The sequence below is a fragment of the Ricinus communis genome, chromosome 9 (genome assembly GCF_019578655.1).
Source record: "Ricinus communis isolate WT05 ecotype wild-type chromosome 9, ASM1957865v1, whole genome shotgun sequence".
NCBI lineage: Eukaryota > Viridiplantae > Streptophyta > Magnoliopsida > Malpighiales > Euphorbiaceae > Ricinus > Ricinus communis.
The window spans coordinates 40,563-54,452 of record NC_063264.1 but is presented as its reverse complement, the minus strand read 5'-3'; the positions used below and the strand labels follow the sequence as shown (position 1 = coordinate 54,452).

Sequence of the window (13,890 nt, the reverse complement as noted above, 5' to 3'; positions counted from 1 at the left end):
TTCATCATCTTCAAGTGTCATTATTAGTCTTCTATTTCTAGGGTTCCTCGAAATGGTGAATTTATCCAACTGCTTTCTGAAATGAACGGCTTAAGTGCTTTATCTATTATCTACCTGTTGAGAAATCAGTTTTCCGGTTTAGTATAAATATTTTTCACTGAGACAGACTCCAGTTATTTTTTAATCTATCAGCAAAATATCTTCTCCTTCAGTTTCTTTCAATGATATTCATATCTTGGGAGATGATTAATTAAAATTCTGAAGAATTGCTATGATGTTTTGCCAAAGAATCAGCCATGTATGCAGGTTTCGGCTCACTTGCTTTGCTGCTTATAATGCAGTTCTACAAGTAAGCTTTTCCATGCATTAGCTTTGTGTTGCCGATATAGGAATTGCCGACAAAGATACAAATAATTCTTTCTATATTATTTCTCATGTCTGTTAGCATGTCGGAATTATTGAGGAGAATTCAACTTTGAATTTGAAATTGGAATCATTTCTTTTTAATTAACTATATAGTTTGACTTCTATCATCCTGTTAATCATCAGGTTAAGGACTACCCAGATCGAGTTCTAAGCAAAACAGAAAAAGAACAAAAGACTCTAATTGCAAAATGGATTTTGAACTTGAGAATGATTCTTTCATTCGGATCAGGTCTGACAAGGATTATAGACAAACCTGTCAATTAAATATTTTAACAATTCTAATGCAAAAGAAAACTCATCTGCTAAAAACCATTTTAGTTTTAGATCATTCAACATCTTAGCACAAGCCGGCGTAAATTAAGGCAGCAACAAGTAATGAAACAAGAAGTAATATCTGCTGCTTATATAACCAATAACCAAGGGTGCCAAACTGCTAAAATAGTTGCCGACCCAAATATAAAATACAGAGATAAAACAAGCAACGAAGGAAATACAAGTGAGTAAAACAGTGCAAGGTTTGTTATAGTCGGTTAAATTGGCCGCTTGTTAATTATGATGCTTTAGCATAGGCCTCGTAGTACAGACACTACTTGACATATTGTTAAAAGAGTTACAGATTTTCACATCCATGTAAAAGGAAAATTAGTTGTTCCTCCCTCCTTCCCTCACTTTCTCTATATTTCATTCTTACATCAAAATATTGCAGTCAGATTTAACATATGGAAGTTGCAGTTATTTCAGTGGAAAGCATAAGACCATGTTTACCAGTTTTTCATCAGAAACCATTCAAGCTATGCCTGTTAGACCAGCTTACTCCTACAACCTATTCTCCACTTATTCTTTTCTATCCCATGAATGATGCTCATTTGAGAATCACTCAAGTCTCAACTCAGCTAAAATGGTCGCTTTCAAAAACTCTAACTCCCTTCTAACCCTTTTGCCAACAACCGGATCCAACTGTAGCACAACTAGTTGTGCAAGTGAATATCTTTGATTGCGGTGGAATTGCACTTGGCATGTGTTTTTCGCACAAGATTAACGATGGAATTACAGGGAGTTCATTCATCAAAAGCTGGGCAGCCAACGCAAGGGGATCATCTAACAACGTTATCTGTCCTAATTTATCTGAGGCATCATTGCTCTTTCCTCCACAAGAATCATTACCTCCTTATTACACATCACTGATGGAAAGCTTGTGGTTTAGCAAACGAAGGTTCAAGACAAGGCGATTTGTTTTTGATGCCAATGCAATAGCTACCTTAACAGCCAATGGCAAAAGTGAGCTAATACATAACCCCACGAGGGTTGAAGCATTATCTGCTTTCATTTGGAGGTCAGCCATGAAAGCCTGTAGATCGATATCAGGTTCCTCAAGGCCATCTGTGTTATCACAAGCTGTGAATATAAGAAGACTAATGAAACCACGCCTGTCAAGGTATTCCATTGGAAATCTTGTTTGGTCTGCAATTGCTAGATATAACCCAGAAGAAACAGAGATAGAGATACAAGAGTTGGTGGCCCTACAGAGAGATGGTGTTACAAGAATCAACAGTGAATACATAAAGGCTATATCTGGCGATGAAGGGTCTACAGGCATTTTCGACCACCTAAACAAACTATCAGAGATGTCCAGTGAAAACCCTGATGTATTCAGCTTCTTCAGTTGGCATACGTTTGATTTCAATGACATTGCTTTCGGTTGGGGAAAGCCTATTTGGGTTGGAATTTTTGGAGAGGCAAGCAGAAACAGTCCTTGTGATTCCAATTTCACAATCTTGAAAGATATTGGAAGGAAAAATGAGATAGAAGCATGGATGACATTAGATGAGAACATAATGGCCATTTTAGAACATGATACTGAGTTCCTTGCGATTGCTGCTCTAAATCCTAACACAATGATGGAGCAAAACAAGGTGCTTCAATACGATAGCTTGTCAATGTAAGAGGTTAAAAATATGATATATGTTACTGTTGATTTAAATTTGTAATAATCTTTTGGTGAGGTTGAAAGAAACCATACTATATTTCTTTGGTTTTTGTGTATAGGCATTGAGGAAATAACAAATGATCTTAACAATATCAGTGATATCTGCCCTAAACATGGGATGACAAAAATCAATCATTTATATTTATAATTATATGATAATTCTGATTTTCATATGTCAGAAAATAATTATTTATAAGCAAAATATATAATATTAGTAGTCAATAAATATTGTTATCAACAAGAAATTAGAAGGGAGATTCGGGTCTTTCTTTAATCTACCATGTGATTGTTGCCTAACTTATAAATATAATGTCAACAATATTATTTATAAGCTTCACTATATATATTATTCAAAAAAAATAAAATATTTTTGTGCATGCTATTCATACTTATGAATTTCTTATCACAATATTTAACCCAAATTAATATTAAATTTCCTATAATTGCTTAAAAGATTATTTTGAAGAAATCATATTGTAGATATTAGATATCTCTATGAGTAGCTGGCATGTGATATATATATATATATATATATTTTAAGGAATTAATAAATACTTGAATGTGATTTTTATTAGAAATAGTTGATTTGATGGAAAATAAAATAAATGATGTATAGCGTGGCATTTATTTTTTAGAATAGAAATATCTCTTTCATACTGAATATAATGTATTATATATATATATATATTTTTTAAATAATTTATTTTGAAGAAATCGTATAGAAGATATTAGATATCTCTATAGCGTTAAGAAATTTACATATCTATTAAGGAATTAATAAATATTTGAATGTGATGGGATTAAAGAGTTGATTTGGAAGAAAATAAAAGAAAGAATAATGTTATTGAAATTAATATAAACTTCATGCATTACATGATTGGTTTATTTTAATTAATACGATATTAGTTTACTCTGATTAAATCGCATTTAAAATATACTTTGAATTATTATTTATAATTCAAATGACTAGAGCTTTTATTTTAAATAATAAGTTTTTCATAACTCAATAAAGGAAAGAATAATATATATAACTTATTATATAAATAGTTTTGTAATGATTAATTAATTAAATGGATCATATTATCACTTCTGCTTTATTAGATATTACAACAATATTTTATAATTAGACTAACCATTTACCTCAACTAATTATCCATGTAACCAAAGAGACGTTAGATTGTACTCTTCCCACCAAACACTTTTGTATGCACAGAAGTGCCAGTATACCATGCATCTATATAAACCTACAACCTCCTTATCAATAATGAGAATATCGAAACAAGAGATCAGTCTAAAAGATAATTAGAAGAAAAAAAAAAATAAAAGATACTTATGGATACAGTTAAAAATCTGCAAGCTTCTAATGTCCCCTCATCACTTTCTCAAGAAGATGAAGAAGTTTTTACCTCTGGTTTGCACGTCTGCAGCAGTGAGGTTTTCTCTCATGCACTCAGCAATTGTATACAGCTTGGCCTTTTTGATATCATTGCTGAAGCAGGTCCATCTGCCTATCTTACTGCCACTGAAATCACTGCTCAGCTTCCTACCAAGAACCCGGATGCAGTTTCCATGATTGATCGTATGCTGAGACTCTTTTCATGTCACTCACTTCTCAATTCTTCTCTGAAAACAGTTGCTGATGATGTGGTTGAAACGCGCTATGGCCTTTCACCCATTGGCCATTTGTTCGTCCGTAAGAAAGATGGAGTAACAATGGCTGCATGCTTTACGGATTACAAAGCTTGGACAGAGGCCTGGTGAGTATATATATTTATATATACACACCTTGTTCAACTGCCCATGCATTTATTAATTAATTGATAAACATTATTTTGTAGGCTTCACCTGAAAGATGCGATTCTTGAAGGTGGCAATCCATATGAGAAAGCTCACGGTGTACCTATATACGAGCACATAAGCTCAGATACGGAGTCAGTGAAAGGGTTCAGCCAAGCAATGGATAGCATATCATCATTTATAATGAAGAAAGTACTTGAAAATTACAGTGGTTTCAAAGGACTTGGAAGTTTGGTAGATGTTGGCGGTGGATCTGGTTTTGCCCTCAACATGATCACTTCAGAGTACCCTTCAATCAGTTGCATTAACTTTGACTTGCCTCACGTTGTTCAAGAAGCTCCATATCATCCTGGTACGCAGCAAAGTTAATTAAATGCATTTGCATTTTTCTTAGCCACTCTTCCCTGTATTACACCGTACGTTTTAGATAAATAAAAACATTATAGAAGTTAAAATACATGCCACTTTCTTTCTTATCATCAAAGTATAAAACACTCAGAATAATTGTTATCCTTGTTTTCCAAACTTCAATCCTGGATTTACAAATATGTAGGTGTCAAACATGTGGGAGGAGATATGTTCTTGGACATTCCAAGTGCAGATGCTATTATGATAAAGGTATGCTTGTAAAGAACCTAATCATAGATGTGGCATTAATTTTGACATTATTAATTTGATAACATATACGTGCAAGCTTAACAGCACAAAAAAATATTTCTAGGAAGTACTTCATAACTGGGGGAATGAAGATTGCATCAAGGTTCTAAAGAACTGCTATGAAGCTTTGCCGAAAGGAGGGAAGGTAATAGTGGTGAGCCATGTGATGCCAGAAGTAGTGGGATCAAGTAATGCTGCTGCTAAATATGTTTTCCAACTGGATGTTATGATGCTTCTCTTCGGTGGAGGGAAGGAAAGGACAGAGAAAGAATTCAAGGCTCTAGGCAAGGCCGCTGGATTTTCTGGGTTTCAGCTCATTTGCTTTGCTGCTTATAATGCAGTTGCTGTCATGGAATTCTATAAATAATTAATAACGTTTTCCATATGGGTTTCAGCTTCAGTTTGGGGCATTTCTTGCAAGACTTGGTTTTTAAGCGTTTAAAATATTTCTTTCTGTATTTGTCATGTTTTTCCAGTGTATCTTAATCAATGATTTGAGACATAATGCAATTATGGGGTTAAAAAAAAGAAGTTGTGATATTATTTTTGAACTTATTACCTGCGGATATTAATCTTTCTACATAGTTCAACTTCTGTCATCCCCTGATGCATCAAATTAAAGAACAAATGACTAATTTCAGATCAAATCCTTAGTGATCATAGAGAAGAGTCAAAGACCCTAACTTGCAAAATGACCTAAGAAATCAAGATCATGGATTTTGACCTTGAAAATCATGTCAATTGGATCGAGTTTGACAAGGAATAGATATACAGAATTCTAAAGAAAACATATTAATCATATGCTTTGACAAGTCTAAGACAATAAAACCATCTACTACTCATTCTAGTTCATCTATATAAAACATGTAAGCACAAGCCAGCATGAAGAAAGCAAAAGAGTAATGAAACAAGAAGTAATATCAGCAGCTTATGCAACCAAGGATGCAAACCATGCAGCGGCTTACGGGCAATATTATAATCGTTGCGACCCAAATATGAAATATAGAAATAACATGAGAAAGAGAGGAAATACAAAGGAGTAATACATTGCATGATTCTTTTATAGTCGGTTAAATTAGCCATTTCTTATGATGCTTTACCATATGCCTTTTGGAATAATTCCAAAGGCTTACTTGGATCAGATAAGGAAATTAGCCCAGAGTTTAAAAAGTTCACAATCTGACCCGTGTCTAGCCATACGCTAGAGGGCAGCTGCTGCCCTGTTGTTACAGAGATGAGAACATAATGGCCATATTGGAACATGATCCTGAGTTCCTTGCGTTTGCTGCTCTAAATCCTAACACAATGATGGAGCAAAACAATGTGCTTCAATACATAGAGCTTGTTAATGTAAGAGGTTAAAAATATGATATATGTTACTGTTGATTTTGATTTGTAATAATCTTTTGGCGAGCTTGAAAGAGACCATACTATATTTCTTTGATTTTTGTGTATAGGCATTGAGGAACTATTGACCTCAAAATAACAAATGATCTTAACAAGATCAAAAATTGCATTATATCAGTGATATCTTACAAATAAGTATCTGATCCATTGGATCAAAGATATTTTCATGTTAATTAGGATATTGACCATAATTTATTACATTTATACAGTTAATTCCAAAAAGAAAAAGATGGTGCTTATGCCTAGAAGAAACTGATTAGAAATCAAACATTCACCCTCATAGGCCTAGCAATGCCTTCCTCATCCATCTTCAACAGTCTAACTGCTTCGCTTTAGTGTTCAAATTTCTTATTGGATTCACTTTTAGTAATGATTAAAACTGGCCTCAAAATACATTCAACTGAACACAAACGTAGTAATGGTGATGAAGCAGCACATAGCACTTTAGATCAGTCGTGCAAACTGACAGCAAGCATGGAAAGTTTTGCTAGAGTGAATACTGATAATCACTTATTTAGACAGATGACATGACTACATATGTGAAAAGATAATTAATATTCTTATTCAATAAAAACAAATAAATTGCCTTTCTTCTCATCTTCATTCTTTCTTTCTTTTTATTTATCAGTTAATTAAGTCTAATTGATCACTAGATTTTCCATTAGAAACATTCAGAATGGTTGCAATTAAAAATATGGATGTTGTGGAACTGTTTTTTGCAATGTAAAAATAAAGTTTAATTTGTAATTTTGATTTTGGCTTATTTGCTGGGTAGTTTGGTTTCTAAGTTTAATTTTGTAATTTAAAATATGAAATAGATAATTGAATACTATTAAAATAATAAGAAAGTGGATACATACAATTAACTTTGAGTGACTTTAAAAATAATTTAAAAAAGAAAAAAGGAAGAACTTAACTTGAAGGGCGTTGTTGTCATTCTAACGAACTTTCAGTTACAACGGCATCTGTCCTTTTGCTTCCCGCCATTTCCATAATTCTTTAAAACCTTCACTCGAGCTTTCTCTCAGAAACAACTATTACCGATCAAGAACAAACCGTTAGCAAATCAATATTCATCTAAAGAAATTCATCATGGGTAAAAATACTACAAAGTTGGTGTTTTTCATTTTCGTACTCTGTATTCTTGTATGCTTGCTCTTCAACAACCATAACCATGTTCCAAAGATCAAGAAAGGTTCAACAGCATCAGCACTTCACTCAAATGGGAGTTATTCATCACGGGAGTTATTCGATTCAGTGTTCTTTACAATGGAGGACCAAAAAGATTGGTTTAACAATTCTTGCGGTCTGACACCCATGCTTCCGATTAGACGACCACACTGCTTTTGCTATTGTTTCTCTGGGGTAATTAATTGATATCTTTTTTTCTTTTTAATTATTGTCCTATCAGTATTTTGAATTCCAATTGTTTATTTGGCTTCTTGTTTGATCTTTTTTCTTTTAGTTTCAGATAAGTCTTCATTATTTTTTGTTGTTTACTTTTATCTTCTTGAATTGAGAAAAAAAAAAAAAAAAGAATCATGTCCAGAGTTTCTATGCTTAATTAGGCGTAGAGAAAGAGTCTGCCTCAATGAATTTTGTTAAAGGGGGTTTCTTCTGCATTGTTTATATGTTGCTTTCGCTTCTTTTCAGGATGAATCTGCTCCCAGGCATCTTATACCATCTTGGCAATTTCACTCCAGTAGTGTTTTGACTGAAAGAGGTAAGTTTGTTATTCTTTTGCCCCCTTTTTGCTTTTCAGGTATGCGATATTTTGATCTATTTGTTTCTCACGAATGCCTTGAGTTAGCTTCTTTCAAGTGTCTTTATTAGTTATATATAATCTTTCAGGCCCTTGATTAGAATTCTTGAAAATTAATATTAATGCTTCCTGAGTCTCACATATATTCTAGGTGCTCACAGTATTGAATCGAAAAGCCTCAGAAACAGAAATTGTCTCTACAATTTTGGTGACAGTCAAACATCACGGTCACCAGAATCTGTATCACCTTCACTTCTTATTGGCATAATAGGAGTTTGTTTGGCTTACTTGGTTTACTGTTTCCCTGGAGAACCCGCTGAACTAATTGAGGCTCCTCTAGATGGCCAACATGGAGAGGGAGGACAAGTACAGGCTCATCCAGATGACCAACATGAAGAATCTGGTGGACAAATTCAAGTTGGTCAACCGAAATCGCCCGAGTATAGAAGAATGGTAAGATCTTTCCTCGACCATCTGCCTGCTAATCAGATTGTGAAAATTTTCTGTCTAGGCTATCCTGGTGGAATACCAATATACGAGGGCACAGTTAATTGCCGCATTCCTGATGTAGGATTATGCAATATTTATCTGGAAATGCATTGGTATTTGCGTTATGCAGTCAATCCCATTGGTGCATGTGGTTCTATAGAACGTCTAGTAGCACAAGGTCGAAGTGGATACCCTTGGATTGGAATGTTGTCCATATATTACTCAGATGGAGACGCATTACATACTAAACCTCCATCTCTGAATTTATTTGGCAAGGTGCGCTACATTTTGATAACTGAACCCCGTGAGAATGCAAATCGCTCATTCCAGTCGATCATTGAGCAACCATAGGTGTTTTCCTTGTTTAGAAGACAAATATGTTGTTTTGGTAATAGAATGATCTATAACAATCAGTGACTTTCTGAACTAGTAAAAAAATTTTAAATATAAAACCAATTATAGATTTTCTAGCTTTCAGGTACTCTATAATGCAGTTCAAGTTATGCCTCTTTTTATTTTTCTTTTTCATGTCAAACCCTTTGATCGGCATCGACTTCCAACCTTATTCACTCTTTATATATAATCTTTTCTTGTGATCATTTTTTAGATTATTTCATCTGATATGCAGCGACTTTGCTTTGTGCTATTATTAGATATGTGACATGTGCTTTAATACCACTATTGTGGTAGCATAAGTAAGACTGCATAAAGGGGTGAGATATCAATATTATCTTCCCCACCAGGCATGATCCATCTATGTGTTGCCTGTTTTTTTTATGTTTAATTTGTGCCAAATAATGTTGTATTCTCATGCGAGACTATCTGATTCTGAAATGAATTCTACATATTCATATGCACAAAGAAACTGAAGCTTACAATAGTTGCGACCTTATTGTCAATGCTCAAAGACCAGAAAATGGAAAAGGATGCAATGAATTATATCATATTGTGTGGTCTTTAAGCCTGTTATTTCTTGGAAAAGCATTCGTCATGAAGACACCAAACCAGTCAAATTAATAGCAGATGAGATTAATGGCAGGATCCACCTAGACTACATTGAAATAGATCCAATATATATGAAACTATGCTTTCAAAGGACCTGTGACTATTAACATAGTAACGGAAGAAACAGAGAAAAACGAAGCAATAACAAGACTATATCAGCATCAAGAATAATTGAGAAAAGGAAATGGAGAAACAACAATTCAGTGCTTGAAATGGTTTTGGATTTTGCATCAGTCCCCAATGAACTTGCGTTTCTTGGACGTGTTCATGTATGGTCGAATAACCCACTCATTGTGGGCTTCATTCTGATCCATCGTTCCCAACTTTATCTGGCATAATCAGAGAATGAAAGTGAAACCAAAAAAGATGTTAAATAATGATTTAAAAAGTACTGCTTTAAGGACATTAAAATGTTAAAAAAAACGGATAAACACAGTTAAGCCCTCAAGTAATTATTTTCTTTTTCTTAAAAGATGTAGGTTGAAGAATTCTTAAGTGGTAAGGTTACAACAGAATTTTTTAATAAGAATTCTAGGGTTCAATTCTAGTTTGGAATTTATCACAAAAAATGGCCCAGGTAAAAGTGTTGTGCTTTTTCCAGATTTTCTTGCAATGTAAACTTAAACTTGAGGCTACAATAGTAAAAACTACCAAATGAGCTTTCCTCTACTAAAATAACAAAAACTCCTTTGCATATTACCAACAATAAGAAATTTGTGGGAAACCAAAGGGTATTATTTTGGGGCGGGACTTGAGTAGAATAAAAAGTAAAATAACTGGCACTAGACTTACCTGATAAAGCCGCATTTCAAATCGTGGACCAATTTCCTTGAGCTCAACAGACTTGGGACCACCATGCTTTTCATAAATATGATGCCTGCATATTACAAAAGCATCACAAAGTGAATATTACAAGAAGGGAAAGATGAAATATCCCCCAATTCATTTAAGAAAGAAGATGAATTTCACAAACAAGAGTATTTTAATGATATATCAACAACATGCAAAATGTAAAATTACAGAGTTTGCCTTGTTATAAAAATAATGTCAGGGCACACTTGGATACAATTACAAGGACTCCAGAAACAAGAATTATTTTGAGTTCTATTTCATATTCACTGATTTAAGATCTAAACTTGCAAAGAAGAAAAGGAAAAGTGAAGCTTTAACCAAAAGTTCCCTTCAAGGAAATAGAATGTGGTTTCCAGCTGAATGAAATATGGTCAGATTAATTCACTTGGATGCAAGGACTCCAGCAATAAGAATTATATTGAGTTCTAGTTCAAATTGACTAACTTAAGATCTATACTTTCAAAGAAGAATAGGAAAAGTGAAGATATAACCAAAAGTTTCCTTCAAGGAAATAGAATTTGGCATCAACCTGAATGAGATATAGTCAGACTGATTTGCAAAAGTAATAATGCGTTTAGCATCTATCTTTGGCATTGGAAAGAGATGCTTTAGAACGTTGGCTGTCCTTTCTCCCAGCTATTAGAAGTAACAAAAGAAAAATAAAACACAGCAGAGGAAGTATCAGTAAGTAGCGGGAAAACTAATAAATCAGCCTACAATATGGAATAATATGAATTTCATAATCCTCAGTAAAGAGCAAAATATAATTAGCAATTTGTAAAATGTATTAATCATAAGCTTTGTGTTGACTGCATAACCCCCATAGCATTAGTAGTGTATATCATACAAATGTTTTAGGATCTTATAGGGATTCCAATGGTGAAATTCCTCATTTCTTGCCTCCACTTAATAGCCTTTTCCATAACTTAAATGTAAACTGTAACAATTCGCAATCAAATATCTCCTCTCAAAAAAATTCTTTATCTCTGTAATATTTAATCAGATTTACAATGTAATTAATCAAACAAGAAGCAACCTGGGCGCATGTAAGTAATAGTTTCATTTGAATGGACTTTTTCTACCAGATAATAAGGTCGTCCAAATGAACAATAATTGTCAAGTAAGGATGTGAAATTTAAGTCTAATAGACACTTACTTAACATTATGTAGCTCCTTAAAAAGTTAAAATAATTAATATGACTTCTAATTTTCTACCAGGAATGCAAATCATACAACTGAGATATATATATTTAGTACTTGAGAAATAAAATACCTTGGTTTTAAAATTGTTAAGAATCAAATGTGGATAAGCCTCGGGCATTGTTCCAATGGCTTTCTTGTCCTTGATGTCATGTCTAGTAACCTACAGTTGGACACTTGATTAGGGAATTAACTGGCCAAAGAAATAAGCTAATCAAAAGACCCAAAATAAAAAAAAACAAAAAAAAACTACAGTAATGACTAGAATCATACCACATTGAGCAATCCAAAGTAAGCAGTTGGACCAAAAGGCAGATGACTTATAATTAAACCATCAGGCACACCACGATGCTCATGAACCAAAATCACATCTGTATAATCATGTGCTCGGCAACTTTCAATAATTTCAGAGATAACCTACAAAGAAGTAAAATATGTGGCAATGTTTCACAAGTTGAATTCATTTGCTTACACACATGTGGTTTTAAATCAAATGAAGCATGGAAAGATTCTTCTTAGTAAAGATTCTATTAAATTATAGATTAATAATTGTTAATAATACAAAAATACATATTTATTTCAGAAGCAAAAAAGTATCAGGTATTCATCGCCTGCATTTATGTGTAACAAATTAAAAATAAAAAAGTAAATATCTAGGTCAGCTGCAAGGGAAAAAATAAAAGAAAAGAAAAAGGACTAACCTGACCACCACGGTTGATTCGTTCTGCATTAGGAAAGACAAATTTCAATTCCTACAAGATCAAAAGGAAATAAATTACAACCAAATAGAACACCGAATAACAGACAAATAAAAACCACAAATATTTATTTGGAGACAGACCTTGACAAACTGAATAAGAGGGGCACTTGGGTTGCGAGAAGTAGTAAGCAAAATTTTAGGATCTTTTTCAGTAGCATTTGCATACTCATCATCAATATGACTCTTTGGAACTAAAATTTTCATCAAATACAAAAATTACAAACACGTTATACTCAATTCAATCTCTATCATAAAATATCAATAATAGATAATAAATAAAAATTAAAAACTTTACCTGCAGTGTTCTCATCTTCTAGATCAATTTCTTGGCGAAGAGCAGCCTCTTCGTTTCTAAGCTCAGTTGGAATTGGCTTTCCCTCTGTTAACAAAGGAATCAACTTCACATACATACATACATATATATATATATATAGTAATACACACAAATTTAGGTTCATTACCAGCTAAGGCTTCTTTGATTTTGCGTTTTTTCTCGTATAGTAATCTCTCTTTGCCTTCCAAGCTCTTCCTGTATAAATAGTCTCTCCTTAATCTTATGTTTCTACGCAACATCTCCACTAATTCAATTATCAATGATTAGCCAAGCTTTCTTCTTGTTTAATCGGGGGTAAAGAAAGAAGCTGAGAATTTGTTAGGGTTTTAGAACATAAAAAGCTGAAACCTAAAATACAGAGCGACGCTTGGGGGTTGTTTTCGGTGTGTGAAAGGAAGCAGTGTGTTCGTTCGGTGTCGTTTTGGATTAACATGGCCCAATTCAACTGATAGTTTGATCCATCAACTGCGTTATTCTAAATTGGTATTTTTTTCATAAATACCCTACAAAAGGTAAAAATATCATTTTTATTGTTAAAATATTTTTTTAAAAAATATAGTGATATATATTAAATATATTTTTTATAAAATAGTATATGGTATTAACAATTTGATATATCTTTTCAAAATTTTTTATGATATACAATTATTTAGTATAGATTTAATATATGTTTGATATATATTTGATATCCATTTAATAATATTAATGTAATACTCGAAATTTTTTTAATAATAATAATAAGAATTATGATAACGATGATAACAAAATTATGAATTTTATTAATTTCATGTATATGATTAAAGTAATAAAATTTTATTTTAAATTAGATGATTTATAAGATTTTAACACTAGATAAAAATAACAAGGGATCTATTAAAATATATTAAATCAGATTGATTTTTAAATAATTAATTAAATGAGTTATATAAAGGGTAAAGTAATTATTATAGATATTGCACTTTATATTTTCTAAATTGGATATATATAATTAAATGTATTCTATAAAAATCTGAGGTGAAATAGTAGAGATGATAATGTTATTTTAATAAGATGATTTTATAATTTTATTTATAAAATCTGAGAACATCATTTATACATTAATAGGTGAATTGCATTTTTAGAGGCATATTATTTTAAGAAATGATCTAAAATTTTAGAATCAATTAAAGAGTGAATTTTAGTATTTTATAATGCCTCATGATGGCAATAATTTA

General features: G+C 32.5%; 3 protein-coding genes and 1 pseudogene across 3 annotated transcripts; 3 read left to right on the top strand and 1 right to left on the bottom strand.

Annotated features, from left to right (window-relative positions):
- Positions 1-1,068: 1,068 nt before the first annotated feature.
- LOC112533802 lies at positions 1,069-2,369 on the top strand (annotated as a pseudogene).
- A 1,110-nt stretch (positions 2,370-3,479) lies between these two features.
- Positions 3,480-5,359, top strand: LOC8270912 (caffeic acid 3-O-methyltransferase). Its single transcript, XM_002513043.3, has 4 exons — positions 3,480-4,170; positions 4,252-4,562; positions 4,764-4,828; positions 4,932-5,359. The coding sequence occupies exons 1-4, from the start codon at positions 3,746-3,748 to the stop codon at positions 5,232-5,234; spliced, it is 1,104 nt and encodes a 367-aa protein (XP_002513089.2). The 5' UTR covers positions 3,480-3,745; the 3' UTR covers positions 5,235-5,359.
- Positions 5,360-7,273: 1,914 nt separating this feature from the next.
- LOC8270911 lies at positions 7,274-9,030 on the top strand. The gene is made up of 3 exons (XM_002513042.3): positions 7,274-7,639; positions 7,928-7,997; positions 8,188-9,030. The coding sequence occupies exons 1-3, from the start codon at positions 7,367-7,369 to the stop codon at positions 8,874-8,876; spliced, it is 1,032 nt and encodes a 343-aa protein (XP_002513088.3). The 5' UTR covers positions 7,274-7,366; the 3' UTR covers positions 8,877-9,030.
- A 503-nt stretch (positions 9,031-9,533) lies between these two features.
- LOC8270910 (U3 small nucleolar ribonucleoprotein protein IMP4) lies at positions 9,534-13,118 on the bottom strand. Its single transcript, XM_002513041.4, has 9 exons — positions 12,804-13,118; positions 12,638-12,721; positions 12,424-12,533; positions 12,284-12,334; positions 11,856-11,999; positions 11,656-11,745; positions 10,912-11,018; positions 10,323-10,407; positions 9,534-9,859 (listed from the first exon to the last, which is right to left on the bottom strand). Exons 1-9 carry the CDS (start codon positions 12,913-12,915, stop codon positions 9,761-9,763), a joined length of 882 nt encoding a protein of 293 aa, XP_002513087.1. The 5' UTR covers positions 12,916-13,118; the 3' UTR covers positions 9,534-9,760.
- Positions 13,119-13,890: the final 772 nt, after the last annotated feature.

Coding starts and splice junctions, on each gene's coding strand:
- LOC8270910 (XM_002513041.4), bottom strand. CDS start 12,915: ATGTTGCGTAGAAACATAAGATTAAGGAGAGACTATTTATACAGGAAG. Junction 11,746..11,855: donor ACTTTGGATTGCTCAATGTG/GTATGATTCTAG, acceptor GTCCAACTGTAG/GTTACTAGACATGACATCAA. Junction 9,860..10,322: donor TTGAAATGCGGCTTTATCAG/GTAAGTCTAGTG, acceptor TGATTATGCCAG/ATAAAGTTGGGAACGATGGA.
- LOC8270911 (XM_002513042.3), top strand. CDS start 7,367: ATGGGTAAAAATACTACAAAGTTGGTGTTTTTCATTTTCGTACTCTGT. Junction 7,640..7,927: donor TTTGCTATTGTTTCTCTGGG/GTAATTAATTGA, acceptor GCTTCTTTTCAG/GATGAATCTGCTCCCAGGCA. Junction 7,998..8,187: donor TAGTGTTTTGACTGAAAGAG/GTAAGTTTGTTA, acceptor CATATATTCTAG/GTGCTCACAGTATTGAATCG.
- LOC8270912 (XM_002513043.3), top strand. CDS start 3,746: ATGGATACAGTTAAAAATCTGCAAGCTTCTAATGTCCCCTCATCACTT. Junction 4,171..4,251: donor AAAGCTTGGACAGAGGCCTG/GTGAGTATATAT, acceptor ATTATTTTGTAG/GCTTCACCTGAAAGATGCGA. Junction 4,829..4,931: donor CAGATGCTATTATGATAAAG/GTATGCTTGTAA, acceptor AAATATTTCTAG/GAAGTACTTCATAACTGGGG.